Raw genomic sequence first — 27,201 nt, 5'->3', positions numbered from 1 at the left:
TGCATCGCCTGAGAAACAGGGGGAACGACAGGAGGGATGAAAGGGTGTTTCCGTCAGACGCCAACCGAGGGCAGACGGGAGGGACGAGGGAAGATCCAGTAAACAAAGAGAGTTTTGTGTCATTTTAGACCTCAAACTGGAGTCGTCTTGCCAGGGTAGCCACGAGAGTGGACCACATTGCATGGTGGAATGTGTGTGTGTGTGTGTGTGTGTGTGTGTGTGTGTGTGTGTGTGTGTGTGCGGTGCATTCTTTGGTTTGGGGCATGGCTACGTCGCAGTAAACTGTAAACATATAAACACAGACGCGCAGAGAACACGCCAGTTACGGCCCTTCTTAATCGGGCATAATGGATCAGAAACTGATTCTAATGTCGACGCGTTAATCGCTGCCGTGTGGTTGGTGGAAAATGTTGTTAAGAGGAGCCGAGACCAGAAACAAGGTGGGATTAAAAGACGATGATGACGTGGACTGCATGTGAATTACTGTATAGTGCAACAAGAAATAGTTAATAAATCAACCAAGGCTCCAGCCACTGATCATTTACACTGTTGTCTACTCTGACAATTGTTTTCTCACATAATTGATTCATTGTTTCGTGAATTCAGTGTCAGATAACAGCAGTAAATGCCCCCAGCAGAGTCTATCAATCAACTCATCAACCAGTCATGCCAGCTCTCAGATGAACAGATAAAGTTTGAGCTCACTTTCTCCGAACACTTGAATGAAACTCCACACAATCGATCTCACAAATGGGGCACAAGCACTGTCCAACTCAAGAAAAGGCAAGTTACAGTCATCAACTGTAACAATTGCAACATTTGCAAATCGGCAGAACGGAAAACCCGACAGAGGTTTCCAGAAAACTGTGTGTGTGTGTGTGTGTGCGCCCCCAAGTGAGAGGGTAAAGAGGGGGTTACTGAAAATGCAGAGTGCCGGACAAAAACAATAACAACTGCAGCCGCCTCAGGTCAGGACTTCTACACTCCCAACACACACACACACACACACACACACACACACACACACACACCTGTGTCACATATCTCCAATGTTAATATCTTCACCTCTTTTTTCGTTCCATGACACACTTATAACACACAAGTAATAAGAATGTTGTGTGTGTTTGAGGGTCAGTGTGCTGATGTACCTACACAGGGAGGTTGTTATTTTAGTGTGTGTGTGTGTGTGTGTGTGTGTGTGTGTGTGTGTGTGTGTGTGTGTGTGTGTGTGCGTGTGTGTGTGTGTGTGTGTGTGTGTGTGTGTGTGTGTGTGTGTCAGGGTGGGGTTGGAATGTCTCTATCTCTGATCTGTGGAGCCTTTAGCTGTTTCTTTTAGGCTACATCTGGAGGCTCACACACACACACACACACACACACACACACACACACACACACACACACACACACACACACACACACACACACACACACACACACACGCCGTCCTGCCTGTGACTTCACTTATTCACATGCTCTGGTTATTAAACCCACAAATAGCTCCCCTATCAAATTGGCCGAAAATGTACAATATCACCAGCACAAGTTAATCTACAGAAAATACAACAACGCTGACAATAAAATTAGCCTCAACATCACTTTGTGTGTGTTATCAAGTAAAAATGCTAAACATTTTCTAGCTGTATCTTCTGTGCGAGGACATCACCTTGGACTCTTCTTTGTAGTGCCTGTTTCCACACTGACAGTAGAAACAGCTCATCGTTCAAGCTGACTTGTTGCCTGCACATCTAAATAACTTTGACTTAACTTTGCATATTGTTTTCTCTCATTAATCAATTGTTTTATGTATGAAATGACCAAATGTGACCAAGTGGTGTTCCCAAAGTCTGAGCTGGTGTTCTCAAAGTTTGAGCTGGTGTTCCCAAAGTTTGAGCTGGTGTTCCCAAAGTCTGAGCTGGTGTTCCCAAAGTTTGAGCTGGTGTTCCCAAAGTTTGAGCTGGTGTTCCCAAAGTCTGAGCTGGTGTTCCCAAAGTCTGAGCTGGTGTTCCCAAAGTCTGAGCTGGTGTTCCCAAAGTCTGAGCTGGTGTTCTCAAAGTTTGAGCTGGTGTTCCCAAAGTCTGAGCTGGTGTTCCCAAAGTCTGAGCTGGTGTTCCCAAAGTCTGAGCTGGTGTTCTCAAAGTTTGAGCTGGTGTTCCCAAAGTCTGAGCTGGTGTTCTCAAAGTCTGAGCTGGTGTTCTCAAAGTCTGAGCTGGTGTTCTCAAAGTTTGGGCTGGTGTTCCCAAAGTTTGAGCTGGTGTTCCCAAAGTCTGAGCTGGTGTTCCCAAAGTTTGAGCTGGTGTTCCCAAAGTTTGAGCTGGTGTTCCCAAACGTTCGTGTTCCTGTTCCTTAAGTTTGAGCTGGTACACCTCTTTCTCCTAAAGCTTGAGTTGGTGCTCCGAAAACTTGTGGTGGTGTTCCTAAAGTTTGTGCTCAGGTTTCAAAAATCTAAAGTAGGGAGCATCAGTGCTACAATAGGAAAAACTACTATAAACAATTTAGAAATATTAACATTTCAAATGTCAGAACCAGTGAATGTTTTCTTCGTGAATGACTTGATATGATCAAATTATCATCCGAGTTAAACCATGTTTTCCCTCTTCGGTCTGTTCTTGATGCGAAACTCAACATAATCTGTTGGAAACATGAACAAACACACTTATTCTTTCTGTTCCTCTCATCAATATGCTCTATTGTACTATGTTGCTGCACAACATATGTTTTCGGTTAGTTAGGACAGTTAGCAAAGCAAGTCAGGGCAGAGGATATGGAAACACACACACACACACACGCACACACACACACACACACACACAGTAGAGACAATAGCATCTCTATCTGATGGCATCCTCATCTACCCCCCGCAGAGCAGATTGCTACTGGAGGCTACCTTTACTGGAATGTAGGGAGCAACACACACACACACACACACACACACACACACTGTTTACCGACCCAAGACATTTGGTTGCATACCTTTGACCACATGTCAAAACATTCTTTAGTAAAATCCCTGGATTGCTGTTACTGTCAACAGAGAGAAACACTATCGTCTCCATCTTTGTTGCCTGTTCTGGCCGAATCAAATTCCAGATTGCTCGCAGTGTTTTCAAACACACTCTGCTGGAATGCTCCCCGCAAGAAACATGGCCCGATTTCCGACGAACGCCGAAGAAGAAGGAAAATCCCTTTCAGCCACTAATAGGAAACAACAAACTCAGACCAAGATCCCTCATACCAACATGGAGCAGCTCCCAGTTTGGGTTTATCTGAGGTGAACTTGTAGAACAAGATATTTCCTAATCCTGTCTCGGAGAGAGCGTCCCACTACGGCAGCTTAGTTTGCAAGAAAGTAAATGATTTTGGAAGGACAGGTCAACATCATTTGTCAGCAGTGTGTCCCATGATGAAGCCAGATCTTGCCAAGTGGAAAACTTACGACACAATCAAACAAAAGTGGGGTCCAAAACAAATACCTTGATCAGTTTAATCGCAATCACAGTCCACAATATCTAAGTTGCAATCTTCGTTCTGAATTTCGAAATGCCCTGTAGACTATTGCCAGATGTTTCTCTCAAACATGACATCTTCATCTTCATTGACGTTTCTATGAGAAAATAGACTTGAGGATGCAGAAAAGTCATCTCAGCCAAACTTTAAATCAATTTAGAGCAAGACTGAGGCACTTAAAATACCTCTTATCTCTAAAAATAAAGTATTGTGCTAGCAATATGCTAATGCTAGATTGCTACACTTGCTAAAGAGCTAGTCCAGGCATGCTAAACTTACAAACCTACAAAACAGTCCAAAGTCTGAAGGCACTGAATATCACACTTCGTCACCTTAAATCAATATATTGTATCTTTAATCCAAAGCTTCCCATGTCTCCATCCTAGCAAATACAGATAAAGATAAATAACATTAAATAAGAGTGGATTTAAATAAGTAAAAAAGACATAAATACACTCAAACCCTGTGGGTGAGTCTGTGATCTGTGGACCCGCCATTAAAAACCCCACAGTCGTGTTCGAGGCTCATTTATCATTTCAAACTCTTCCAGTTGTCATTCTCGCGTGTTCTCCGACTCTTTTTATGTCCTTTGTCAAATGTGGTCGTGATGACAAAGTGGTGAGTTCCTTCCATTGTTGCATCTGACAGAGCAGCTGCTGCTGGGCTGTCAGCTCACTTTCATATGTGGTTTTATGATCTACGGCGAGCTCTCTGAAGACACGACTCCGCCAGTTTGTGCCTCGTCAACACTTTTTTTTTTTCTCGGCTGCACTGTGGTCCCCGACTGCGAGGCGGTGTTGTTCCCACGGGACGCAAAAAAATGCACATTACTCTTAAAAAAAAGCCTCCACGAAGGCGTTGTTTGAATACATCAGTTGATGAAATCTGCCGGGTCGCAGTAAAGTGATGCACTTTTGACAGCTGCTCATTTAAGAATCAATCAGTCGTGTCGTGTTTTAAACACTCGTCCGGCACTGTTGTTTTTGATGGATACCAGTTGCTCATGTGAACCGTCTGGACTGGAGGGTTTTTCCCACCAGACCCCTGCAGACCAGACATCACCACTATCTAAATGAATATCAGACTCAATCTCTTGCACAACAGTCTGTCTGAGAGGGCTGAAGCAAAGCCTTCATTATCTTCTTTATTTTCATTGTTTGTTTTGTCTATTGCCTACTTTTTGTTTGTGATTTTGTCGTGTGAGAGGTTTTATACCAAAATATTTCGTGTTGTCACAATACTGGGAATTCAATACCTTGAAAAATGTACCTTGATATTTGGTAACATTTGGAAAAATTGGTCTGTGACAAATACTTAGTAACTCTATGTTTGACAACACCAATAAGGCTACAACGAACAATTATTTCCATTATTAAAATGACCAAAAATTGTGAGACCTGCTCGACATACAGCCAAAAGTTAAATCTTCAAATTGCTTCCAAAACCCCCCAAAACTCTTCACTTACTGTCAGAAATTAGAAACAAAAGCAGCAAATCCTCACATTAAAGGTGCACTATGTCATTTTCAGGAATGTTTTTTTTAAAGATCTTCATTGACTGATTTATTTATGCTTAAACAAACACACTTTGTTTTAATGACTGAATGAATTGAATACACAGATTGACCTTAAAAGGACAACATAGTCTTAAACTTTGTTTATATGTGGCGGACCCTGCCACCCTTCTAGCTTTAAACAGTGTTTGGGTACCTTACTTTCCCCACAGAACAGCTTGCTTATTCTGCTTTAGAATAAATAAATATGTCTGAGTTTGTGTTATTACCTCATTAATATTGTAAATATTCAAATTCTGAGTTTAAATTTCTTCTCCAGAGCTACTTTAACACACTGTGTCAGCTTAAAATGGTAATAATTTAGTTGAAGGGGGCAATAATTCGTCCACGATCATATCATTGTAACCGCAATGAATAAAATCAAAAGTCAAAATAAACTGACCAATAGTTCTCAGTCCAGAGCTCAACCAATCGGTTCCTATCCCACCACCACACTTTCATCCCAGCCTGCTTAAGCCTTGACTGACTGGCTAATAACCTGACTCACTGAACGGCTGACTGACTAGCAAAACAAATGACTGACTCGGTTAACTCGTGCAGCCGATAAAAAAAAAAACCTAAACTCATCGTGTCATCACACCAGCGGATCGCCGGCTGAGGGAAAACAAGTATTCAAGTCTGACAATCATGTGTGTGAGTAACACACACTTGTGTAAGGGAACACACACACACACAGACGATACGATATCTCCGCACACACCCCACAGTGGTAATTTGTTATGCTCCTGGAGGAATGTTGACCAAATGGCTTATATCCCTCTGCTGTCTCCAGACTGAGGAAGCCACCCATCCCCCCCCTCCAGCAGCGTACAGGCTCTCACAGGGAACGTGGACATCCCGAGAGGGCAACGGGCAACTTTTTATGAACTCTCTGTCTCGTATACAAGTCCCAAGAAGAAGAAGACTTTCAAAAATGCACGAGAAATTCACTTTAACATCTGTTTAATCCGCCAGATATCTGTGGAGGTACACAGCTGCGACGGACGATCAGTTTTATCGTCTACCGAACTTTAGTTGATTGATCAATTAAGAAAATGAAGGCGCTTCTGACTGGAATGGATCTAAGGGCATTCCAATGACCCACTGGGAGGCATTATATATCCAATCTGGCACTGGGAATGCCTTTGGATTCTCCTGGGGATGAACAAGAGGTGGTAAGTAGGGTGACCAGGATCCAGGCTACAACGCACAGCCAGATCTGGATAAGAGTCTAAGGACCAGACGGATGGATATTAAATGCCGGGGCTGTCCAGAATACCACGCTTCAGCGAGACTTTCCCACCGGCACTCGAGGGTTCAGCGACGACACGAGATATCATGCTCTCCTCACACCTGCCGTCAATATTTACGTCTATCAGACACCGTCTTCTTCCTAAGTCTCAAAGGTCAACTTGACGAGCGAGACGGTGTTGAGACGTTGGACACAAAGGGAGTGTCGAGCTCGCTTTCCTACTCGATGATACTGTTTTGTGCACTTGCATCATGTGCAAATGCCAATTAAACGTCAAAGGGGAGCTCAGTTTCTCAGTCTTTGCCTCTGTTTCTACGCAGCCCTTTCAAAACATAGCGCCCCCCCAAAAAAACACACCTTTCGAATCCATTACTTTCGTCGGAAGGATCACGGAGGAGTTTGTTGGGGAGACGATGATCTGGAATGCTTCAGGTGTTTGGCAGAACAAGTCTGAATAAGAGAGAATCATTGGGACTCATGCGCCAGCAGCCCCCTCGAAGCGTTAGCTAATATAACAGTGTGGCTAACCCAGATCTTCATGAATGAACGAAGCTTATCGTCCTGCTAACATGGCTCCGCTTAACTCGACAAGACACTGTGGAAATCCCTTATAATTCCAGCAGTTTGTGCAGCTGATTCCCGTACCTCTCTCTCTCTCTCTCTCTCTCTCTCTTTTCTACACTGACTCCCCCGAACACACACACACACACACACACACACAGTAACTCGTCCCTCTCTCTCTGAAGTGAAAGGATTAAGACTGTATTCAGCTGCGGTCCATACCGACACAGTAAACCTCTGTGTGGAGGCCGCCGGAAAAGTCTCACTGGCCCTTCGCTAAACCTAAAACACATTATACACTTGTGTCATTCACACACACACACACACACACACACACACACACACGCACTCTCACACACATATATACACACACCTCAGCTTTACCTTCCCTCCATGTTCCTGTCGTTCTCCTCTTTCCTTCAAGGGCTTAACACTTAATCATTAAACACTTTAAACTCTTTTCTGCACCTCAGTTCCCTGTCCACCACTCACCGCCTCGGCTACTTTATTGTGTGTGTGTGTGTGTGTGTGTGTGTGTGTGTGTGTGTGTGTGTGTGTGTGTGTGTGTGTGTGTGTATGTGTGTGTGTGTGTGTGTGTGTTTTAACTAGCCACTGGACACAAAACAGCCATAGAACACAGTTTGATTTTTATCTTCTCGAGCAGTCCCAGTCACATTTTCCCAGGGGCTGTGTTACTGTGTGTGACTGTGTGTGTGTGTTACTGTGTGTGACTGTGTGTGTGTGTGTGTGTGTGTGTGTGTGTGTGTGTGTGTGTGTGTGTGTGTGTGTGTGTCAGTGTGCGTTTCCAGATGACTGAGCCAGGCTTTTCCATTCCCCCGCTGTGGTGCTGTGGTGGATATAGAAGCACACCGGCCAACATTTACACCACCGCCGCTGCAACTCCTCAGCGAGAGGAGTGGGCGAGAGACGGCGAGGGACTGTGGGAGCAGAGGTTGCATGTCAGACGGCCTACTTATGCACTGGACTGAACACACACACACACACACACAGACAGACACACACACCAGACAGACCACCCCCAGCAGAACACACACACACACACACACCAATAATTACTTGCAGTAATTCAAAGACACCCTCCTGACTTCCAGCAGCTCACCGCCCGCGGCGTGAAACTGTGAGAGAACAGGACTTCATCGCACAAGGACGAGGTCGCATTGGAAATCTGAAAGCACACCAAAATCTCTCCCAGATCCCACAAACACACCTGAACTCAAAAGTCTCGCAGCGGACCACTCCGCACGTCTATCGGCTTCTCTTTTCTGCTAAAATGTGCAGCAATTCCAGGCAAATTCTCACATTCGCCAAGAGAATCGCTTTCCTTCTTTTCAAGGATTCCCACGTTTCTGCCCCCAAACTCATCCTTTCCCGAGCGGTTCCACTCGTCTGTCAGCGCTCGGACGTTTCTGCCATCCGGCGAATGAAGTGACAGGGAGATGAACCGAGCCTCACTCGGCCAGAAAGGGGGGTGGATCCCCTCGGGAACCCCTTTTAGCACCCCTGCGGGCACCCTTTGACCTCCATGTTCGACAGCCCAGACCGCTGCATTACATTAAGTTTGGGGGCTTTTTTTTTTTTTCCTTCCTTCATAGACAGTGACAGCTGACAAACATCAACCGGTCCGGATATTTGCTGGAGCTTCGGACAATAACTTTTTATTCTCTGCAGTGGAGGAGGTGGAGGAGGAGGAGGAGGAGAGGTGGAACAAATCTAGCTGTGCAAGAAGTCACAATACAGAGAAAAGAAGACTTCTTGCAGTGGGTTGAAAAGTTTAAAAGCACAGGGACCAGACTGGAAAGCACATGTGGATGAGAGAGCAGCCTGCAGAAGTGTTGTTTAGGGGGGAGAGGTTGCAGCAGCTACATCCTTAAGAAATACAATATTTAAACAGATTTGAGTGTGATTGCAATTATGAAACATGATATATAGAGAAATATTAAGAAAATGTACCATATAGCTGCTTTAGACTCACTTTTAGGCAGTTTCAGGTCATTTAACTGAGATTTCCTGCACATGTGTCAGTGTCATGAATGCCACTTGTTGCGTTCACGCTCTTACTTTGGTGATGATGAGCGGCTCGCCGTGCTCCAGTCCTCCTTTCAGCGTGAACCCCCAAGGCGCGCCCCCGCTCAACTGGACCTGAATGTGGTGGAAGGAGACGAGCTGCTCGACCGTCTCCATTCTCTCTCCCTCCGCTCCGTTTGTATCCGCTCTCCTTCTTCTTCTTCTTCTTCTTCTCCTTCTTCTTCTTCTTCTTCTTCTCTACCTCTACCTCTCTCGCTCTCTGGCCCCTGGACCTGGACTGCTACTAGCTTTAGCGGTGCCGGCTGCGGTCCCTCGGCTTCTCCATCACCGCTCTAACAACAACAACGAATGGATGGATGGATGGGGTGCAAGGAAGGAGTGAGTGTGTGAGGGGGAGGGAGGAAAGTTTAGGTGAGTGTCAAGCTCGTCGGAGGCGTCGCCATTTTGTCGTTTGAACTTTCCGGTCAAGATGTTTAACGCTGATGAAAAATACAAGTTAGCTTGTTTTAAACATGTGTTGCTTTTCCATAATATAGCACTCAAGCCTCCCGATTGTTTCTTTTAATATTTCACGCTAAAACCCCGTCTTTTCGTCCTTTAAAACAGCTACACTGCTTTTATTTGCGCCTCTAAACCAGCTACTTCCGGTTACTTAAGCTAGCTTGAAGCAGCAAACTTTGGCAAAACTTTGGGAATCGCGCTAGGCGGCCCCTCCCACTGTTCGAACAGGCCGGATGTGATTGACGGAGCGCTCCACCAATAGCAGACAGGCTCCCGCTGAAGGGCGTCCAATGAGAAGCGAAGAAAGGGAGGGGCTTCGAGCGCAACAACCGCTGTATTGTAATAACATCAGGCGATGACTGCAGAAACTCTGTGGGTCATCTGAAACGTGAAACCTGCCACTTTGACACCCACTCCTGCGAAAATCAGCAGCATTACTTCATATAACCTACTGATGACAACATGCACAATCTATTTACACAAATAGGAGGATTTTAGTTGTCAAATAGTAGTATTTAAATGAATAGTAGGCCAAAAATAAAGTAGAAATGTGTTTTTTTGGCTGCTATATTAACAAACTTTGAATCACTACAGAAGTAGTGCATATAAGTATCATTTTAATTTTAATTTGCACTTATTATTCAAGCTTCCTAACTTTTCAGATTAAAGATTATACTATAAATAGGTGTTTTACTACCATTTGAAATTTCCAAAAGCATATAAATCGGTTAAAATCAGTACTGTAAAGCACAATACTTTCTCAAATGTTACATTTATTTGACAGCTTTGTTTACAAATTACGTACCAGAGTCAGACTGTTAAAGCTGCACTATGTAGTTGTGGCGAAGACATTTTAATCAGAAGAGAAAGATCTTCATCAGCTGATTTGTTTTATGTCTAAACAAACCAAACAACCCGAGAGTTCATTTTCATTTCATCCTGTTTGACTTTGTTTATATGTGGCAGACCCTGCCACCTTTCTAGCATCAAATAGCTGTTCCTGGCACCTTATTTTCCTCTGAGAACAGCTCGTTTATTCATTATTATTACCTCATCTATATGTACATACAACGAGCACTTTAAGTATTTATTTTTTTTTAACCTTAAGAAGAAGAGTCTTTATTTATATCAAATATCATACAATGTACAGCATGTTGAAACTGGTACCCTGCATTTAACCCATCCCGAGGGAGCGGTGGGCAGCCTAAGTGTATGTTTTGTTGCTAAAACTTTGTTAGTACTGTATGTTTTTTTTTAACATTGGTATCACTATTTTTACAGAAGCATGAGAAAATGTCTTCCACCACTGTTTAAAAGTGGCTCCAGTCTCAACGGCTACAACAGGAAAATGCTACTAACACAGTAATATCAATACGGCAATACAATATACAGTTTTGCCTGCATTATATGTATTTTTATTTAGATAAAAATACATATGTTTAGCTGCTTGTTCTCATATAAAGGATCTGAACAGCATCTTTTACAGTGCATAAACCAATATCCTTATACTTCCTGCTGAAGCTGGAGTCAGAGCCTTCGTCCATCCACACTGAAGCTCTGCAGACCTGCAGTCTCAACCACCACAGGCCAACAACAACATTCACTATCACTTCCCACACATTTCTAAACCCTGCGCAGTCGTACCAGCCAGCTTGTCTAAACTCCATATTAAGAAATATTAAACAAGCAGTTAGAAACTCTGAAAAATGAGATAAACTGGGCATGTTTAATACAAGTTTTGATTGATTTGACCCAAATCTTAAGGCCTTGTTGTAATGAAATATATTTAGGCCGCTGTAGTACACAACAGAGCAGACTATCAGCTACAACTAAAATTCTCGAAATAATAATTCAACATTTTGGAGAATGCAGTTGTTCACCTTCTTTCAGGGCATAAAATGAGAATATTGATACCAATTTCATGTCTGGAGCTGGAGTCCAGACATTGTTAGCCTAGCTTGGCATAAAGACAGGAAACAGGAGGACACACAGCTAGCTAGCTCTCTCCATTGTTAAAAAAATGTAGAAAGTAGCACCTCTGAAAATGACAACTTGTGCTATGCTCACATGACATCATTCAGACAATAACTATGAGCAACAGGGTCAAAACAAAACATTTGTGTACGTGTACAGAAACATCTGACAACAGGAAGTGTCAATGAACTTTAAGCAAAATGGCTGCAGCGCCGCCACCACTGGTAGTAACAACTCAATCAAATTAAAAATTAACATTCTTACAGTCAGCTCATCTAATTAAAGATTGTTCATATCTAGTTTTACTTTAACTACAACACCAAATATGTAAAAAAAAAAACAAACAAACTGCTAAGCTAGCTCAAAGGCTAACAGTGGGGGTAGCCATCTTGAACTATTCCTATACAAACAGATGGCACATACAGGTGAAGCTGATGTTCCTTCTAGTGGTTCCTTCTCCCAGTAAACCAGTTAATAAGTGACATCCTCAACAATGTGTTTGTTTTGTAATCAAACCTGCTCAGATAGCCATTAAAGGGACAGTGCACCCCAAAATCGGAAAACACATTTTTGTTTTACTTGAGGTGCTCTTTATCTGTTGAGATTTATTTATTATTTGTTGTGTGTTGTTGAGCTTTTGGAAGTATCGGCTGCAGAGATGTTTGACGTTCTCTTGAGAATAATGGAGTTTGATGGCACTCGGCTTTGTGGTGCTTAATGCGTCTCTTTCCAGAAATCATCACCCTGGTACTCAAGATAGCCTGCAGGCATTGTTGCAAGCAGTTTTTCTATTTGCTATTGAAATTGCATCACAAAAGCAAGCGTAGATTTACTCATGGACAGTAGCTAACTAAGCTAACTGACATCTCAGCTGAGGAGGACACTGTGAGTGTTTGTATCGGGTTGATTTCTGGTTGCACTGTCCCTTTAAAGCTGCATGACACTGCAGGTAAATAATGCACACACTTATTTGGATAATATCTCCAAGCTGAGTTTAAATGTCAGAGAGTTTCTTCTGCCTTTTTTGGTAAATGTCACCAACTTAAGTGCGTCTGTCGCTCAGAAGCCTCTCATAGCCATTTGCAGCATTTTTTCCCCCCGTAGTTTGAAGTTTTCCCACACTCCCTCTGCAGACTGAAGTGATCGGGATCGCAGATAATCACTGTTGTGGAATGCCACCACGCGGCTTGTCCTACTCAAACCCGATGTGTGTGTGCATGTGTGAACGAGGGGACTATCTTTGAAACCAACGAGGGGGAGATAGAGAGAATCAAAGAGGAGAGGAGGCAGACGTGAACATGCCCAGACATCACACTGTGTCATCCAGAAACCACGAGGGAGTTTGTTTTGGTCGGGTCAGCCCGTATTTTACTTTCTGTTTCTGAGAAAAGCTGAAAACATTTGGGTTTGGTGGTGAGGGCTGTTTAAAGACATGCCTCTTTCCATTTTTAGCAGGTTTGTTATCACCCGTCCAAGATTCTCCCAGCCGAGAACAAATTCAACAACCAGAAGATCCCAAAAGTACGAAGAAACAAACAGAGTGTGAAAGAAGTTCCATCAAAGTGTTCAACAATAACTAAAGTCTGGGAGTGGACCAAATACAAGTAGGGAACCACGAAGCAAACAAAGGCAGGAAGTAAACAAATACTTTTACTCTCACACAGTGGAGGAAGTACTCAGATCGATTGAGGTACTGTAGTTAGGCAAAAGTACTTAGTAAACATTCCATCACTGATAAATAATGGATAACAATGATGTAATATTTAATGCTGCAGCTGGTAAAGATGGTGTTTTATTTTATCCGGGGAGCAATAAAGTCATATCTTTTTCTACAATACATCCTTATTTATTTATCTCACTCTGCTAAGTAACAAGTAACTAAAGGTACAGAATGAATGTAATTGAGTAAAATGTATGGCTGTCTCTGAGATGTAGCGGGGCAGATGTATTGGAAAGTAGATGTACTTTACTTTCCACCACTGCTTTATTTTCTGTATTAATGAAGTCAGCACATGTGATCATGAGTGCAGTGTGTTAGTGTGTGTGACGTTCCATTTTACCACCTGGTGGCGCCAAACTGACACATTTTTAAACATTTAAACCAGCAGTGATGACATCTCAAGTATTTTTTTATTACAAGAACATTTTCCATCAGATACGTAAGTTCTCCGTAATGAGTCACACAACATTTTACGTAACGTTCTTCTATCTCGTTGCGTCGACATTTGTAAATTAAAATAACTTGTGTGATTACTTTGAATAGTAAAACCTTTTAAACCACATAATGTTAATGTAGAAGTTCCTCTTAACTTAATTGTTGAGTAAATGTGTTTAAGTCTGCATTCATTTAATTTAATCAGACAGTTTTTGGCTCTAAACCTTTTATGTGACCCTTTACACTGAACTTGTGTGACAAAATTAGATGGGAAATGTTCATGTTGAAACACTTAATGTCCCTTTATGAGGTGATTCTCGTGTTTCTGTATTAAACACTGATCCATAGGCGTCGTAACTTGCACTGCATAAGATCTGACTGCCCCCTGCTGGTTCACTCCTTCAACTACAAGTGCATGCAGTGAGAAAGCACAAGGGTGAAATGTCTTTACCTCAGATTCACTTTTAAAGGAACAGTTCACCCAAATAAATAAATTAGGTCATTATCTTCTCCCCCTCATGCTGATGGTAGTCAGGGGAAGTTTCCACACAACGTTTCTGGAGCAAACTAATAAAAATCTGAAGTATATCTGGACTGAAAAATGTAAAATGGCTCCATACATGGAGTCTCCATCTACTGGCTGAACTGTCCCTTTAACCTTAGTATCCACTACACGCTGCACTGATTGGCAGAGAAATGTGACACCACGCGGAGTCGTCTTGTTGATTAGAATCATACATACACATCAGTTTATTCATTTCCCACATTAAATAAGGATTTTTTTTTTCACTTTGAATGTGTTATTGTACACTGACAATCAGCAGTGGAAAACCAACGACAAATAAAAAAAAATCTACATGGAGATAAAATGAACAATACAACAAAAACAATATAAATCGTTGACGGGATAGTAACCCTACAGTTTAGGGGCGCTGTGCCGACGCCACGGTGGGTCTGAACGCATCAAAAGCCGCATGCTTCTTGGGCGGGAATGTCTTAAAAAGAGCTGCTGCAGTGAAACATGAAGCGGTCTCCCAAAGAAGAAGGCAACACAGTCGAGGTGCTTTTCTAATCCGGGTGGAAGCAGACGAAACGACGATCTCCTGCATGATGCAAACATTCGGCTATCGCAACTCAACAGATTCAGTCGGGGGGAATAAGAGATCGATTAAATGACAAACTCAAAAAGGTTTGGAAGAATAAAACATACATGTATATGCAGGAAAAAAATTAATACAGAGGACATTTGATAAATAACAGCGTCACAACAGACGGATAAGAAAATAAAGGATACAAAAAAATGTTGGCAATATACAGCTTGTAACAGAACAAAGACGGAAATATAAAGGTGTTACACAAGGAAATGTCAACAAGTGACACGTTTTCTCACTCCGAGTCAGTACTCTCTCTTTAGTAGCTTCAACCGTGATCTCATTTTTAAAAGGGGGATATGTTAGACCAACATGTTCTCACAATTAGTAGGAGACCTTTTTTCTAATCGAAACAGTGGGTTTTGTTCTTGTTTCACTTCTTTTCTACCAATAACACGAGATGATGTTTTGCTGTCGAGACAAACCGAATAAATGAAGAGATCTGGGCTGCAAATAAACAAAAATCTGGAATTTCTGTTCTGGTACAAACACAGCCGTTAGCAAGAACTTCACTTCTTAAATTTTTCTACCCCATGCTTCTCCTTCTTCTTCACCATCCTGTCCCTTCAGTGCACCAGCTCCAGCTGGCTGGTGGAGAAAGGCAGGACGCCGCTGACGTAGTAGGCGATGCCCAGTGAGAGGAGGGCGATGACGACGAGCAGCAGCAGGACCCTCCAGAAGCCCAGATCCTCCACAAACTCCTGCCAGGTGGTCCTGAAGCTGGAGAGGACGCCCTCGCTGCTCTGCAGGTTGGGGTTGAGTAAAGAGTGGCTCTCCATTGCGCTGAGGGAGACGGACAGAGGACGAAAACAGTTTTAATGCCGAATTCCTACACGCTGTAGCTTTAAACATTTTTCTCTCAGTCTGTGCAGGGCAGCAACCTGACATAAAATCCTTCTACCACACCGAACGACAAATGGATTAGTCTGATTTAAACCCGCTTTGTGTGCTTCCACTGTTACTCCGCAGTCTAACCCATTTCCTGTCCTTCCACATGTTTTACCTCTCACTGTCAGCCATCTGCATGGTCTCCAGTTTGGAGTGTGGTCCTCTGTTGAAGCCCTTCACCTCCTGCTCCTCCAGGCCTTCCAGCAGACGAATGGCGTCCTTGTTGACGCCACGTCTCTTCGCCAGCACCAGTGGGGTCGAGCCATTGTGGTTACTGTTGAGCAGGACAACCAGCAGACAGAGAATTGTTACATCTCTGATTTCCATTCACATTTCACTTTTAAAAGATATGAAAGGAAGCGAAAAATTAAAGCAAACACAATTAATGAATGAGTCCAAACATGGCAGATTCAATATTGACTGGATAGAAAGATATAAAGCATCAGAAACACAGGTAATCACCAGATATCGATCTTCAGCCCGTTGGACACCAGGAACTGTATAGTGTCCACGTGTCCACACAGATGCAGCGCCGTGTTCCCTTGATAATCCGTCGCCAACAGATCGGCCCCGAACTTGTGCAGGAGGCGGCAGATGTCCACGTTCCCCCGGGCAGCGGCTAGGTGCAGGCCGGTGCGGCCGCGGTTGTCACGGATGTTGGGGTCACATCCCGTCTCGAGGAGCCTCTTGGCGAACGGCAGGTCTCCATCAATGCAGGCCTGCAGCAGAGGCACGTTGGTCTGCGACGAGTCGTTGATGAAGACATAGGACATGTCCGAGTGGGTATCAGAAAATTCCAGCGTACCTGCAGTCGGGGAAGGAAAACAAGATGGGTGTTTCAGTGACAGAAATAATCTTATTAGTGATGATTTATCAATGACAAGCAGCAAAACACCTGCGGAAAGAGACAGATGTACAAGGATAATAGCAATATCTTTAAAGTCAAGATTCCAGCTTCTTAAATGTGGATATTTTCTAGTCACTTCACTCCTCTATGACAACAAGATGAATATCTTTCGACTGAGGACTTCATTGTGGACATGCTGAGAATTATCAACTAGAGAGTCTGTGGCTGCGCAAAGATCCAAACTTCATCAATCATTAATGGTTGACTGCAAAGTGACCTTGCTGGTTTTAAGCTGCAGTGGAGCTGGGAATATAAGGAGTTTTCACTCAGTTTCCAATAAATGGTAATAAAACTGCATAAAAGGTTCAACAACAATACAACTAAACAAAGATATCTAACTGGAATCATTCAAGAACACGAGGGTGTTCAGAAATACACTAACACTTCTGTGGGGATGCAAGACTTAGATTTTTCTTTCAGCTGACACGATGAGCAAAGTTATCAGCAGCAGCTATGAGAGTTAGTTAATTATCGATGTTATGAGTGCGACAACAGCGTGCTTGTTGTTCTTCTTCTCAGCTGCTCACAAAACAGTTTTAAAGGTACATACCGCAACCTACTGTGTGTGGCTGCTGCACTTGTTAAGTCAACAAAAGCAATTAGGCTTTGTATTATCAGCTTTAATTTTTTTCTCTGCATTACTGGGTCGATAATTTAACTGTCTGATACATACCATGCATCCCTTTCTCACCTTATTATTAATCTGTTATGCTCAGTACTACCTGCCCATAATGAATTTGTTATCCATCAAACTCGACTTATCTTATCTGACCAATACATGACAGCAACTTCCTGATCATAAACATTTCTCTTTCTCTTTCTCAGGAGAAGATGTAGGTTCAGTCTGATCCAGGTCTGCGGCCTTCATCTGACTCAGGATTACGACCTTATGTTGGACACAGTGATGTCGGGTTTGCTGTCATGACCTCTGGAGGGTAAAGTTTTAATATATCCTCCTGGGGGTTTTCACACAACGCCCCGTTTTCATAGACATGGTGATCACAGTGTTATGATACACCAACGCTAACCCATCAGAATCGGCGTTAAAAAGGATTTCCAACATTTCTAGTAAAGATGGTTACTTCTAAAATGACAAACTGAATCTCTGGTCGTCAAATTATGTGTCCTCTTAAACAGAAGAGAGCCTGAACACCAGATGACTAACAACATTAATCCTTCCTATTCCACACTTGCAATCTAAGACTCATCTGTGCATTTTGTTGCATTCATTAAATGTGTGCATTACAGTAAATAATGACTATAGCATTCCACTATTAACAAGACACTTTTACATGAACTATTTCAATACATTAAACCCCCAAAAGGACTGTCACCTTACAATATATCATGTTTATACACATGTTAACGTCTAAAACGTGCAATCAAAACCATACATCGTCTATTATCCTTTTAATATCACTTCTAAGCCATGTTCGTTTGGCTCAAGTAGTATGTTTGAGGTACGGATTGCTTACCTAGCTTGATAAACTGTAGCTGATGCGGCTAACTGTAGCATCAAATAGCTCGCACTAATAAGCAACACAAGAGTCAATTATCAATAAATTAATTAATTTATGTTTGCGACAACCCAACATATTGCACCAGAATAACAACAACAACAAAAAAAGACGTTAGGTAAAGATGCTAGCTACGAAGCTAGCGCAGCTACAGACAGCGCGCAGGCTAACGTTTTTACACACATCTGAGTCCAAACAACGTCAGATTCAATAGTGTAGAAACGAAAACATGAGATAAACTCGTAATATAGCGGATTCTTGGGCTGTCAGCTGCATCACTCACCTGTTAATATGTCCCAAACCAGAAGAAAAAATAAAGTTCGCTTTTCCTTCGAGCTAACGGAGCTAGCAGTGTTGTTGTGATGCTCGGCTTCTTCTTCTTCTTCGTTGGTTTTATTATTTAGTCGTATTACGATACCAGCTTGTATGTGCATCGCGCCGCCTGCTGTACCGGAGGAGTGTGTAGGGCGAGATACAGTGTCATATCATTAAATTAAATAACTTTTACTGTTCTGAATTTGTCCCAGTTAATTCAAAATACATCAGTTTAATATGTATTTTATTGTGTGTTAATGTAGCCTCAATTTTCTACACTAAATAATGATTTATATCACATTTTAATTGCTAATATTTATATGTCTGTACATGAATTATAGTAATGTGTCGTCCATCATCAGTTTCTCTTGCTTTGGTAAAAATTAAAGGAGCAATATGTAAGAATTTTAGTTTAACACTTATTTATTTTAACACTATGACGTCTCTGTATTGTGTTTCAGAGATCTACTGAAGTTAGCATGCTAGCAGGTTAGCCCCTGCTTGTCCTAGTCCAAAGCTCCTATACTGGCAGTAGAAATACACCAACACTACCTCTGCTCCTCCGAGCCTGGAGCGCAAACACTAGCTGCACAGCTAACTGAGCTAATAGCTAATGGCAGCTATTGTTAGCAGCATTTAGCAGCTATTTCAGGCACCCAGGAAGATTGCCAGGCTTTGTAGTGGCCAAACCGTGTAATTACATCATTATGCGATGCACCTGGGCCCTAAAAAGACACTTTCCGATGAGCTAACATTGTGAAAGATGAACTGCAAAACAGTGGATACGTTATTTTTACTGTCAAGTTAGCCGGAGGTCAGTCAGCGCGGTCGGCATTCTTTGGATCGCACAACATGGAAGACCCAGGTATTTTTAATTGAGATATTTAGGATTCATGCGCCATGCACCATGGAGATGGTGGTCTCTATCTCCATGGCTGTGTCCAGATATAATTCAACATCCCTGGTGTAGACAGGTAGCTGCATGGCTAACTGAGGCTAACTAGCTAATGGTAGCTACAGTTAGCAACATTTAGCGGTTACTTTAAGTTATTTTCTGGCAATAAAAGTAAGTCAAGAGTCCAGGTAAAAGTAAATTATACAAACATCTACATGTTTCTTTATACTAGTTGAATGTCTGATATTTAATATAACTTTGTTTGGGGATAAAAATCAGTCTCAAGTTTCATGATATTAATGTTTATTCTTCCACCAACAACAGCGAAACAAACCACACGTTATGTTCTCAGTTAGTTTTGAGACTTTATTTCAAAGTGTGTGAGCACAGAAATACACATTACAGTAACAGACATGTTATAACCATTTCTTGTTATGGATCCTCTTTGAGGAGAACTGCATTTCTTCTGTCGCTCCAGGCACTTACAGGATGCTGCAGCGTTAAACATCCTCGGTTTTAGGAACGTGGGGGTAAAAGACCGAACAGACAGTAAAAACAGTTGTTGCGTCTGTTGAATCATCAGTGTTGAATATATTTTCCATATAAAAACAATAATCCTAAAGGCATTTTTTTTTCTCCATAATATTTAATGTACACATATTTATCTTCCCATTCCCTCCCATCTCAGTACATAAAACCAGGGGATAGTATCATGATTTAAGGTAAAATAATTACAATCTAGATTACAAAACAACAAAGGCTGGCAAAAAAATAAAAAATAAAAAAAATGAATAGGAAGAAGGAAAATAAAAGTAAAATGTGACGTAAAGTAATAAAAATCAGGGCTACCAGCAGAGAGACAGAGCTATGTGCTGACACAGCGGTCATAGTGGTTACACGTCACCCAGTGGAGCTTTCACTGTCCGAGGATAACGTAACGTGAGGAGGAGATCAAACCAGAGTCCACGGAAAAAAGGGTGATTCTGGTCTTGCGTGTCTGAGGCCACAGTGCTGCAACACAGTCGAGACTTTCCATTTACACTGCAAACCAAACTCAATGTAAAGAACGATCAATTCTGATCTTTTCTTTGTGTCTGCAACTACAGTTCAAGCCATTCAAGACATCTGAAACCAAATTCAGTGTAAACAAATATAATTTCTAATGTTTACAAGTCTTTGCTTATTACTGCAACTCAGTCGAGACTTAATTTTCATTGCAAACAAAACTCAATGCAAAAAATGACGAATTCTAATCCTACGTTTCTTTACTTATTCTTGGAGCTCGTTCATGGCTTTTATTTTACATTGCGAACCAAACTCAATGCAAAAAAAAAATAATTTCTGATACTGTATGGTTTTACATGCTACCTCAGTCACAAAAATGGCTGCAAAATCCACATTTACAGGCAGAGAACTTGTTCCTCGATCTTATCCTGGGACAGAGAAATGACACATAGACTGGAAGGAAAAAATGAAAAACAAAATAAAGAGCTAACAGCATTATAGACTTTTGCTCTAACATACTTTGCTGGGAAAATACAGTAAGCACTATGTACAGCAATAATTAACAATCTATAAGAGCGTATGTGTGTACTTTGGTCACAACATAAGGAGAGAAAGGTGTGAAGGTGAAAACATGCCCCTTTGATTTGACTTGTTTGTTGGTTCTGACCCATTTGAGTTCACATCAGTGCAATATATATATATATATTATATATGAATGAATGGGTGGCCTCATTCAAGTCATTCTTTCCTACAGCTGACTGTGGCAGAGGTTCTGTTTTTTTTTTGTTCGTTTTAGAGGAAAAGTGCTGGTGAGCCTTTTTATTGCGTGCAGTTTAATACAAACGTGTTTTTAAATGTCGCCTGTTCAAGTCAAACGTCAGGGTGAAGTAGCACCGTAGAGTCGTATATGTGAAATATACACTAGAGAGTAAAGCCGGTCGTTTCACATGTTTTTGCATAATGGCTACAAAATTATGGAAAGATTATTTGTTTTGGACACATATCTTAATATCCAGGTGGTTACTGGTTTAAAATAATGTTTGTAAGATATGAAAACAACTTGGTGGATTTGTAATTTCCTTGATACAACAAAAATCTAGTTGCCTTTTTTTTGGAATGGTTTACTTTTCATTAAAAGCGCTGTAAGCTCTTTCTTGGATAATATATGAGCAAAACTGGAAATTATCAAACAGATGTTGAAAAATCTGGTTATTTTCTGCCTTAAACAACTATGTCGAGACTCTTAGATGACATTATTAACCAAACTCAATGTAAAAAATTATAAGATTCTCATGTTAGATGTCTTTTCTTATCACTGCAAATCAGTCAAATATGTTTAAATAGATTCAAACCAAACTCAATGCAAAAAATGACAGATTTTCAGTAAAGAATTGCTCTGTAAGCTCTGAGACTTAATATCTGACAATTGAAAGTTTTACTTTCTATGTTTCTTATTGAGAAAACATGGATATTATGAAGCAGCTGTTAAAAAAATCTGTTGTTGTTCATCTAGAATCTGATTTAATGCAACAACTGTAAATTGGCTTCAGAACAGTTGCACTCTTTTACATCTCAGACGCCTTTAGATATGTTTCCTTAAATGCATGAATACAGCAACAATAATGCAACATATACTCAACCTCAAGCAAAGTATCGATTCTCAGCTATCTGATTTCAGTCCTGTGATGAAATGCTTGATAACCGATGAAAGAATTCCTGAAAAAACATGTGAAACCACCAGTTTGTTTTTCAAAGGGCGACATGATCTGTAACATGACCGCGGTAAAAGTGGTGTCAGCTTGTCGTAAATACAAAATAAGTGATGTTTTAATGGCGGCTGTGTCACTGAACCTGTCATGTGTCGTCTACTTCAGATCGATCAGCTCAGAAACTAATGTTAAGACCTTACGATTTATAGCTGTGTTGGACTTTACCATCTGAACCGACTCATCTGAAGCTACGTGTTAGCGGCGCAGTGCTAACCGAAAAAAGGTTGGGGTGGTCGTGGTGGTGGCACTCTCCGAGGTAGCCGAGAATGATTCCCGCCAAAAAAATAAAACGGTTATAAGATAAAAACACAAGACACAAAATAAAAACACAGAGAACATAAACAATAGCACCATTGTCAGTGATAATCTAGAGGAGAGCCGTCACACTGGAGCCCTCCTCCTCCTTTAAAACAAGCCATTCATTCCTAAAGCGGATCAGAAACTCTAAAAACGACCTCGATCCTGAACCCACCAGTCATTTTCAGTCAGTCACGTGTTCGTGTTTTTCTTATAGATTTCTTTATAGATCATCTCATCCTCCATCACCTCTTTATTTTAGTTTTCCTCTGAGGCGTTCTTGTCACCGCCTCCTCCCTCCGGTCGCCTCCTCCTACAAGAGCTTGCTGCAGACTTGGCAGCGGCTGACTTTGGAGCGCTCCTGGCCTCCCTTCAGGGTCTCCTGCCCAGGCGAGTACACGAACTCCTGCCTGGGGTCCACGGTGGTGAGCCAGAAGCTGTACTTGTTGGCGAAGTAGTGGCAGGTGCCCTTGGCACCGTTGCACTCGATGAATGGCGTCGCGCGGAAGTCCTCAAGGCACGAGCCGGGAGACACCAGGGACTGACCGCCGCCCTCGGCGCCAGCTGCTGTGTGCTACAAACGAGAGATTTAAACCATTTTAGTCTTGGTTATATTCAGTGAGGATACTTTATCTAACTTGTATTTTATTTGCAGGCCTTGATATAAGACACTTCCAGCCTTTAGTTTACCATGAGGAAGGAGTATCCTATCCAGAGACTCCTCCAGCCGGGAGGACAGGTCGGGATGGTCATGTCCTGGCTGTGGACCGCCACGGCCTGAGACGGCGCCTCACACACAGAACACCTGGAAACAAACACCTGTAATGAATACAAGGCCATGTGTGTGATCGAAACACTTCGCTGAGCTAAAGTGTCGAACGGTACCTGCTGATGTACGGCTGGATCTGCCCCTCGGCCACAGGCATCATGGGTATGGACGCTGTCGTGGAGAGCCAGTAGGATTTGTCGTTGCGGCTGGCGTAGTAGCAGACCTCGCTGGGGGAGCAGTAGAGGAAGGGGATGGTGCTGAAGCGGGGGAGGCATGACCCGGGCTGACCTGCAGACGGAGAGAGGAGAGAGAGGAGGTGTTACACCGACGAATAAAGGACTCTAACGCCATCTGTATTAAAGTGTCTCAGTACCGAGGTCCTGGTTGTGAGCCTTCTCCTGTCCCTCCACGTACAGCAGACTGTATCCGTCCCACAGCTTGGCCATGCCCTGAGGACACATGGGGACCTGCGAGTCCTGGCTGTGCTTCACCAGAGTGTAGCCAATGCTGGAACCACGGCCGGCAGGCCCAGGAATGCCGGGACGACCAGGTTTACCGGGCTGACCTGGAAACAAGAACAGGGGGAAAGTTTGACAGCTGCTGTTAGTGTTGAATTTTAATAGTTTGTTTTTATTTGACAAGCTCATTACACCTCACAGCTCATTAAGCTCTTATACCTGTAGCCCCTGGAAATTAATATTATAATTTGACAAACATGAAGACGTCAAGAACGACAGACACTCACAGGGTTCTTGCACCTCATATTGACAATTTCAAGCACTTTTCAAGTTTTTCCAGCAACTTACATCCGTGGTAAATTAGATAGATTTTATATTTACAGATATATACTCAAAATTATTATTTAACTAGGGTTAGGGTTAAAACAGGTGTCATTGTGCTATAAAACAACCAATTCTGATCATGGTTTCATGACATTATTTCACAGAAAGAGTGAAAAAAATAAAGAAAAACAAATACCACATTAAATTAAAGTGTCTATAAAGATTTCCGCCACCCATACAAACCAAGAAAATAGATTGTGGTATCAGTCACATACAAAAATGATATAAAAGAAGTGTTAACAGTCTGTCTATGTCCAGATTTTATGGCATTTCAAAACCAGAAACATTTCATTTGTTATCCAGCGCTTGGAAATAAGTTTCATCTCTGACTGACAGATGGATACTGACCTTGTTCTCCAGTGGGTCCAGGGAAACCAGGAGGCCCGGCGTCACCGATTTGTCCGGACGGACCAGCAGGTCCAGTTCTGCCAAGTTTACCTATGGGACCGGGGCGACCCTTGGGACCTGCAGCAGGAGAGTTTTCACACAGCCATTTATCTTCACTTGCATTTCTACCACAGAAGAACTGTACAATCCGTAATCATGACTTCTGTTTGCTGTTCTGTCCGGTGGATAGAAAACTACAGCCAGAAGCTAAGTAGCTTAGCTTAGCTTAGCATAAACACTGAAAACAGGAGGAAACTGCTAGCCTGGCTCAGTCCAGAACAAAACCTAACAGCACCTCTTAAATTCACTAGTTAAGATTTATCTACTTCGGGTTGTTTTTCACTCCTCACCTGGACGTCCAGGCAGTCCAGGCTGACCGGGCTCTCCGGGGAAACCGGAGCCTCCACTCTCACCAGGATAGCCTGAGTCTCCGAACTGTCTCGGCAACGGCGGACGTACATAAGGAAGCACAGATCCAGGAAAACCCTTACGACCCGGAGGCCCTGGTGAGGACGGGATGGAGAAGGAGAAGGATGGAGGATGGCGGGAAGATACAGGATGAGTTGTGAGCCAAACAAAGAGCGAACATTGGTGGAAGAGTTAACTGTGAAGTCCTCCTACCTGGAGGTCCCTTCGCTCCTTTGATTCCATAGTAACCAGGGTCACCGGGGAAACCCTTAAGACCGGGACCGCCACTGAAGCCGGTCTCACCTCGTTCGCCTGAAAAGAGGAGATATAAACTTTTACTTCATCAGTTTGTCTTTTAAGAGAAACACAGAAATGTTTAGGTGGTATATTTCTGACTAAAGCCAGCACAGAATTCCACATCACCTTTGAAACCAGAACTGCCTGGGAGTCCGAGGCCTCCAGGGCCTCCTGATTCTCCTTTTCTGCCAGGGGATCCAGGGAAGCCTGGGAGCCCAGGGTCACCTCTGTCTCCCTGGGCTGTGCCTGGACCAGGTGGCCCGGGCGGACCTGGACGACCTTGAAAACCTGGAGGAGAGAGGAGAGGAGAGGAGAAGAAATTAAAGGAACTTTGTGTTGAGGAAAGGAAAAAGGAAATAAGAAATGAAAAGTGAGATAATTACATTTAAAAAGTACTTACCGTACTCTCCATCCAGTCCAGGCAGGCCAGGGTCACCTTGTGGCCCAGGAATATCTGACCCCACAGTCGGACCGGGAGGTCCGGGCCGACCGGGGAACCCTGGGAGTCCAGGACCACCTGACACAAAAACAATTTATTATAATATAATACCTCCCATTACGTTCAATTAGCATTTCTACTCCCCTTAAACTCTGCCTCACCTGAATCTCCTCTCTCTCCCTTTGCTCCAGGGAATCCTGGACCTCCAGGGTAGGAGATGCCTCTCTCTCCCTTCTGTCCTGGAATACCAGGGGCACCTGGGCGACCTCCGATGTTCACACCTGGATACAAACACAACAAAATCATCAAAATCTTCAACAGCCGTCGCTGTTGTTTCTTCTACTTCGTAAGCGTGAGTCATGGTTTTCTTCATGACTCAAATGACACACAGAAACATAAAAAAGTTAACAGTTAAAACAAATACATCTTGAGTGTCAGGTGTGTGTGATGAGGTCCTTGCCTGGGGTTCCAGGAAGACCTTTAGGTCCACCAAGTCCATTAAGTCCGTCCAAACCAGGGGATCCAGGCAAGCCTGCAAAAACACAACACGGTGAGTGTCGTCCTGTTGAGTTCTGTTGTCTCATTTATAAACACAAATCTCTCTCTTTCTCTTACCTTTGGTTCCAGGACCTCCAGGACTTCCAGGACCTCCAGGAGATCCGTCTCCTCCTCTTCTTCCAGGGTAGCCGGACTGTCCCTTTGGCCCAGGGAAACCAGGAGAGCCTGCAGAGGTGAATGTGTTACTATCTGACTGTGGCTTCCTCTGAATGTGAGAGCAGGTCAGTTGAGGTTTCTCTCACCCGTTATTCCAGGACGACCTCCTTCACCAGGAGCTCCTTTCGCTCCGGGGTAACCTGGACCTCCTGGGAAGCCATTGTCACCGGGGGTGCCGTCGTTGCCACGCCCACCTGAGGAAGAGATAAACACCTGGTGAATTGTGGGTTTTAACCATCTTCTCAGAGCTACGGCAGGTCAGAGACGAAACACATTTTCTTTTTTACTTCAGTTTTACCTGGGTAGCCTGAATCTCCTGGTTGTCCTTTAGCTCCTGAAGCTCCAGGATAACCAAACGTATCTCCGGGTTGACCTGAGGAACAAAACATGTGAGTCAAAGGATGGATTTATGTTTTAAAACATTCATAAATAGGTAACCTGAATATTTACACTCACCTTTACCACCAGGACGACCGTACTCTCCAGGGTTTCCAGGTAAACCAGTTGCACCATCATCGCCCTGAAAGACGCCATCAGAATTTGAATCTCGGCTGAATGTGCCACATGTTTCTGATTTTCAAGCATGTGTATTTTCTTACCCTTGGTCCAGACATGCCAGGGAATCCCATGATTCCAGGTTCTCCCTTTGGTCCGGGGTAGCCTGGACCTCCCGGTCGCCCTGGGAACCCAGGATCTCCCCGCTGTCCTTTACTCTGCTCGGCATAACCAGGAAGTCCAGGGAGACCCTGACGACCAGGTAGACCTGGAAAACCTTTGTCACCTGAAACAAATCATCAGATAATGTCAGATTTGCAACTTAGAAAGTAATTTTTAATTAATTTGAAAACTTACGACCATCTGTGTCTCAAACAGGAAGTCGTGTTACCTCTGGGTCCGGGGAAACCAGGAAGGCCGCTGCTCCCGGGGGTTCCAGGTTCTCCTTTCTCCACATACTCTTGTCTAACAGGAGGAGAGGGCAAGCCAGGGGGTCCAGGGTTTCCTCTGTCACCTGCAGAGGGAAAACATGTGACTTTAACATTCGGCTCGTGCAGTAAA

The 27,201-nt window shown here is 43.0% G+C and overlaps 3 protein-coding genes and 1 long non-coding RNA gene across 14 annotated transcripts in view; 1 reads left to right on the top strand and 3 right to left on the bottom strand.

Annotated features, from left to right (window-relative positions):
- The window catches only part of shroom4 (shroom family member 4), a 66,794-nt gene extending 57,522 nt beyond the window's left edge, over nt 1–9,272 (bottom strand). The window contains exon 1 of the mRNA XM_037111024.1: nt 8,949–9,272. Within this exon, the coding sequence (XP_036966919.1) occupies nt 8,949–9,071 (123 nt within the window). The 5' untranslated portion in view covers nt 9,072–9,272. The remainder of the gene's footprint in view (nt 1–8,948) is intronic.
- Nucleotides 9,273–14,262: 4,990 nt separating this feature from the next.
- Nucleotides 14,263–18,448, bottom strand: ankrd46b (ankyrin repeat domain 46b). Its single transcript, XM_037111049.1, has 4 exons — nt 18,292–18,448; nt 16,047–16,389; nt 15,700–15,858; nt 14,263–15,479 (listed from the first exon to the last, which is right to left on the bottom strand). The coding sequence occupies exons 1-4, from the start codon at nt 18,440–18,442 to the stop codon at nt 15,263–15,265; spliced, it is 870 nt and encodes a 289-aa protein (XP_036966944.1). The 5' UTR covers nt 18,443–18,448; the 3' UTR covers nt 14,263–15,262.
- On the top strand, nt 16,407–27,159 carry LOC119026625. Of its 5 annotated transcripts, none has more exons than XR_005077191.1 (9): nt 16,407–16,774; nt 17,317–17,426; nt 25,623–25,783; nt 25,904–25,981; nt 26,059–26,162; nt 26,244–26,402; nt 26,477–26,534; nt 26,756–26,902; nt 27,019–27,159. It is a non-coding gene; the product is annotated as an uncharacterized LOC119026625 (long non-coding RNA). The 5 variants fall into 5 exon arrangements; XR_005077194.1 differs by lacking the exons at nt 16,407–16,774; nt 17,317–17,426 and adding exons at nt 18,873–19,188; nt 26,614–26,640; XR_005077193.1 differs by lacking the exons at nt 16,407–16,774; nt 17,317–17,426 and adding an exon at nt 18,873–19,188 and having other exon boundaries at nt 25,623–25,777.
- col4a6 (collagen, type IV, alpha 6) overlaps nt 19,571–27,201 on the bottom strand; it is a 112,030-nt gene continuing 104,399 nt past the window's right edge. For all 7 annotated transcript variants that reach the window (XM_037111026.1, XM_037111027.1, XM_037111032.1 and 4 more), the window contains 17 exons: nt 27,032–27,154; nt 26,745–26,926; nt 26,602–26,665; nt 26,444–26,518; nt 26,232–26,339; nt 26,047–26,154; nt 25,892–25,963; nt 25,593–25,712; nt 25,393–25,509; nt 25,119–25,280; nt 24,909–25,007; nt 24,638–24,790; nt 24,249–24,365; nt 23,432–23,623; nt 23,175–23,346; nt 22,980–23,094; nt 19,571–22,863 (listed from right to left, as the gene is read on the bottom strand). In XM_037111026.1, coding sequence (XP_036966921.1) covers nt 22,603–22,863; nt 22,980–23,094; nt 23,175–23,346; nt 23,432–23,623; nt 24,249–24,365; nt 24,638–24,790; nt 24,909–25,007; nt 25,119–25,280; nt 25,393–25,509; nt 25,593–25,712; nt 25,892–25,963; nt 26,047–26,154; nt 26,232–26,339; nt 26,444–26,518; nt 26,602–26,665; nt 26,745–26,926; nt 27,032–27,154 — 2,240 coding nt within the window. In that variant the 3' untranslated portion in view covers nt 19,571–22,602. The remainder of the gene's footprint in view (nt 22,864–22,979; nt 23,095–23,174; nt 23,347–23,431; nt 23,624–24,248; nt 24,366–24,637; nt 24,791–24,908; nt 25,008–25,118; nt 25,281–25,392; nt 25,510–25,592; nt 25,713–25,891; nt 25,964–26,046; nt 26,155–26,231; nt 26,340–26,443; nt 26,519–26,601; nt 26,666–26,744; nt 26,927–27,031; nt 27,155–27,201) is intronic.

Source organism: Acanthopagrus latus, chromosome 10, assembly GCF_904848185.1.
Source record: "Acanthopagrus latus isolate v.2019 chromosome 10, fAcaLat1.1, whole genome shotgun sequence".
In the NCBI taxonomy this organism is placed as follows: Eukaryota; Metazoa; Chordata; class Actinopteri; order Spariformes; family Sparidae; genus Acanthopagrus; species Acanthopagrus latus.
This window is presented reverse-complemented; position numbering and strand designations above follow the sequence as displayed.

Coding starts and splice junctions, on each gene's coding strand:
- ankrd46b (XM_037111049.1), bottom strand. CDS start 18,442: ATGCACATACAAGCTGGTATCGTAATACGACTAAATAATAAAACCAAC. Junction 15,859..16,046: donor GGGCTGAAGATCGATATCTG/GTGATTACCTGT, acceptor CCTGCTCAACAG/TAACCACAATGGCTCGACCC. Junction 15,480..15,699: donor CAGATGGCTGACAGTGAGAG/GTAAAACATGTG, acceptor CGTCTCCCTCAG/CGCAATGGAGAGCCACTCTT.